Below are 2184 nucleotides of genomic sequence, written 5' to 3'. Positions count from 1 at the left end.
GTCCCTCGATTGTTTCAAGCACGGGTTGGACAAGTATATGAGTGGGATTGGGTGGTTATAGAATAGGAGCTGCCTCGTATGGGCCAATAGGCCTTCTGCAGTTACCTTTGTTCTTATGTTCTTATTCTGTCAGGCCCAACAGCCTTTGTCACATCCAGCTCCAGGTGGATGTGACACCTTTTGACCTCATCACTGGTGAGGTCAAATTCCTCCAAGGTTGCTTGGTTGGCCTCCATCCTTGGCGTGTATGTCGACATGTGTGAATATGTTGATGAATTGTTGCGTGATGAATAAGCATGGATATATGCGCTGATGGATGTATAATGGGTGTGTGTGTGTGTGTGTGTGTGTGTGTGTGTGTGTGTGTGTGTGTGTGTGTGTGTGTGTGTGTTTGGCAATCAGTACTCACCCGACTGTTTTTTTTTCACGGCCGAGCTTCAGTTCATGGGCGCTGCCTTTCCAAATGTTGGTTGTGTAATTTACAGACTCGCAAACCATCTGTAACTTATCATATAGTCTTTTATAAATAAAACTGAGGTAGCTTACGTGATCATTTCACTTGCTTACTGGCGTTACACTGAAGAAATGCTTCCTTACATCCCTGCGGCGCATCTCCAGGTCTTGCTCCTATGTATATCCTCCAGGTCCACTACTGTACTGGTCTTTTATATGTATGACTCGTATTTCCTCGAGTTCTCATTTCTCTGAGCGTTTAAATTGTTCCATTGCTGTATTTTGGTTCTAAATTGGTTAGCTTTCAACTTTCTAACTTGTTATATATCACAAGGTTTTGTCACTTTTTTTTTGTATTGTCCGTGTTCTTTCAGTTTCGGTCCAGACCCACGGCCCTGGAGGAGTTCGGTGCACAAGTGATCAGTCATTAGTGATCTTCGATTATCTGAGCGACTTTTATACGGAATAAGTGTGTTGCTTCTATGACACTCCACGTATGGCAACTGCTGATGGCAGACATGAGCCAGACGCCACACAGATGGCTGCTGATGGCAGACATGAGGCTGGTCAAGCTGAGCCAGACGCCACACAGATGGCTGCTGATGGCAGACATGAGGCTGGTCAAGCTGAGCCAGACGCCACACAGATGGCTGCTGATGGCAGACATGAGGCTGGTCAAGCTGAGCCAGAGGCCACACAGATGGCTGCTGATGGCAGACATGAGGATGTTCAAGCTGAGCCAGACGCCACACAGATGGCTGCTGATGGCAGACATGAGGCTGGTCAAGCTGAGCCAGAGGCCACACAGATGGCTGCTGATGGCAGACATGAGGATGTTCAAGCTGAGCCAGAGGCCACACAGATGGCTGCTGATGGCAGACATGAGGATGTTCAAGCTGAGCCAGAGGCCACACAGATGGCTGCTGATGGCAAAAATAACGCTCATGAGTCAGATTTCCGATATTTTGAAAACTGAAGGGGGGTTTGAGCAAAATGTGACCCATCGCCGTTTTCACTAATTGGCATTTTTTCGGTATTAAAATTCGTAATTTCAAACTCCAAATATGTGCAATGAGCCAGAATTCGACTAAAAAATAACGCTCATGAGTCAAATTTGCGATAATTTCCGATATTTTAAAAACAGTAGGGGAGTTTGGGTAAAATGTGACCCATCGCCGATTTCACTAAATGGCATATTTTTCAGTATTAAAAGTCGTTATTTCAAACTCCAAATTTGTGCAGTGAACCAGAATTCGACTCAGAAATAACGCTCATGAATCAGATTTGCGATATTTCCTATATTTTGAAGCTTGTAGGGAGAGGGGGTAATGAGTAAAATGTGCCCCATCGACGTTTTCACTAATTTAATTGGCATATTTTCGGTATTAACAGTCGTAATTTTCAAACTCCATATATGAGCGGTTAGCCAGAATTCGGCTCAAAAATAACGCTCATGGGTCAGATTTGCGATTTTACCGATATTTTAAAAACTGCAAGGACGATTGGGTAAAATATGACCCATCGCCGTTTTCAGTAATTGGCATATTTTCGGTATAAAAAGTCGTAATTTGAAACTGAAAATAGGTGCAAAGAGTCAGAATTCGGCTCAAAAATAACGCTCAGGAGTTAAATTTCCGACATTTCACATATTTTGAAAACTACAGGAGGGGTTTGAGTAAAATATGACCTTACGCTGTTTTCAGTAATTGACATATTTTCGGCATAAAAAGT

At 43.5% G+C, this 2184-nt stretch overlaps 1 protein-coding gene across 1 annotated transcript; it reads left to right on the top strand.

Moving 5' to 3' along the window:
* Positions 1-949: 949 nt before the first annotated feature.
* On the top strand, positions 950-1429 carry LOC138369980 (brain acid soluble protein 1-like). Its single transcript, XM_069333741.1, has one exon. It carries the CDS (start codon positions 950-952, stop codon positions 1427-1429), a length of 480 nt encoding a protein of 159 aa, XP_069189842.1.
* The last annotated feature ends 755 nt before the right edge of the window (positions 1430-2184 follow it).

Source organism: Procambarus clarkii, chromosome 30 (assembly GCF_040958095.1).
Source record: "Procambarus clarkii isolate CNS0578487 chromosome 30, FALCON_Pclarkii_2.0, whole genome shotgun sequence".
In the NCBI taxonomy this organism is placed as follows: Eukaryota; Metazoa; Arthropoda; class Malacostraca; order Decapoda; family Cambaridae; genus Procambarus; species Procambarus clarkii.
The sequence above is the reverse complement of the archived record's forward strand: the minus strand, read 5'-3'. Positions and strand labels throughout refer to the sequence as shown.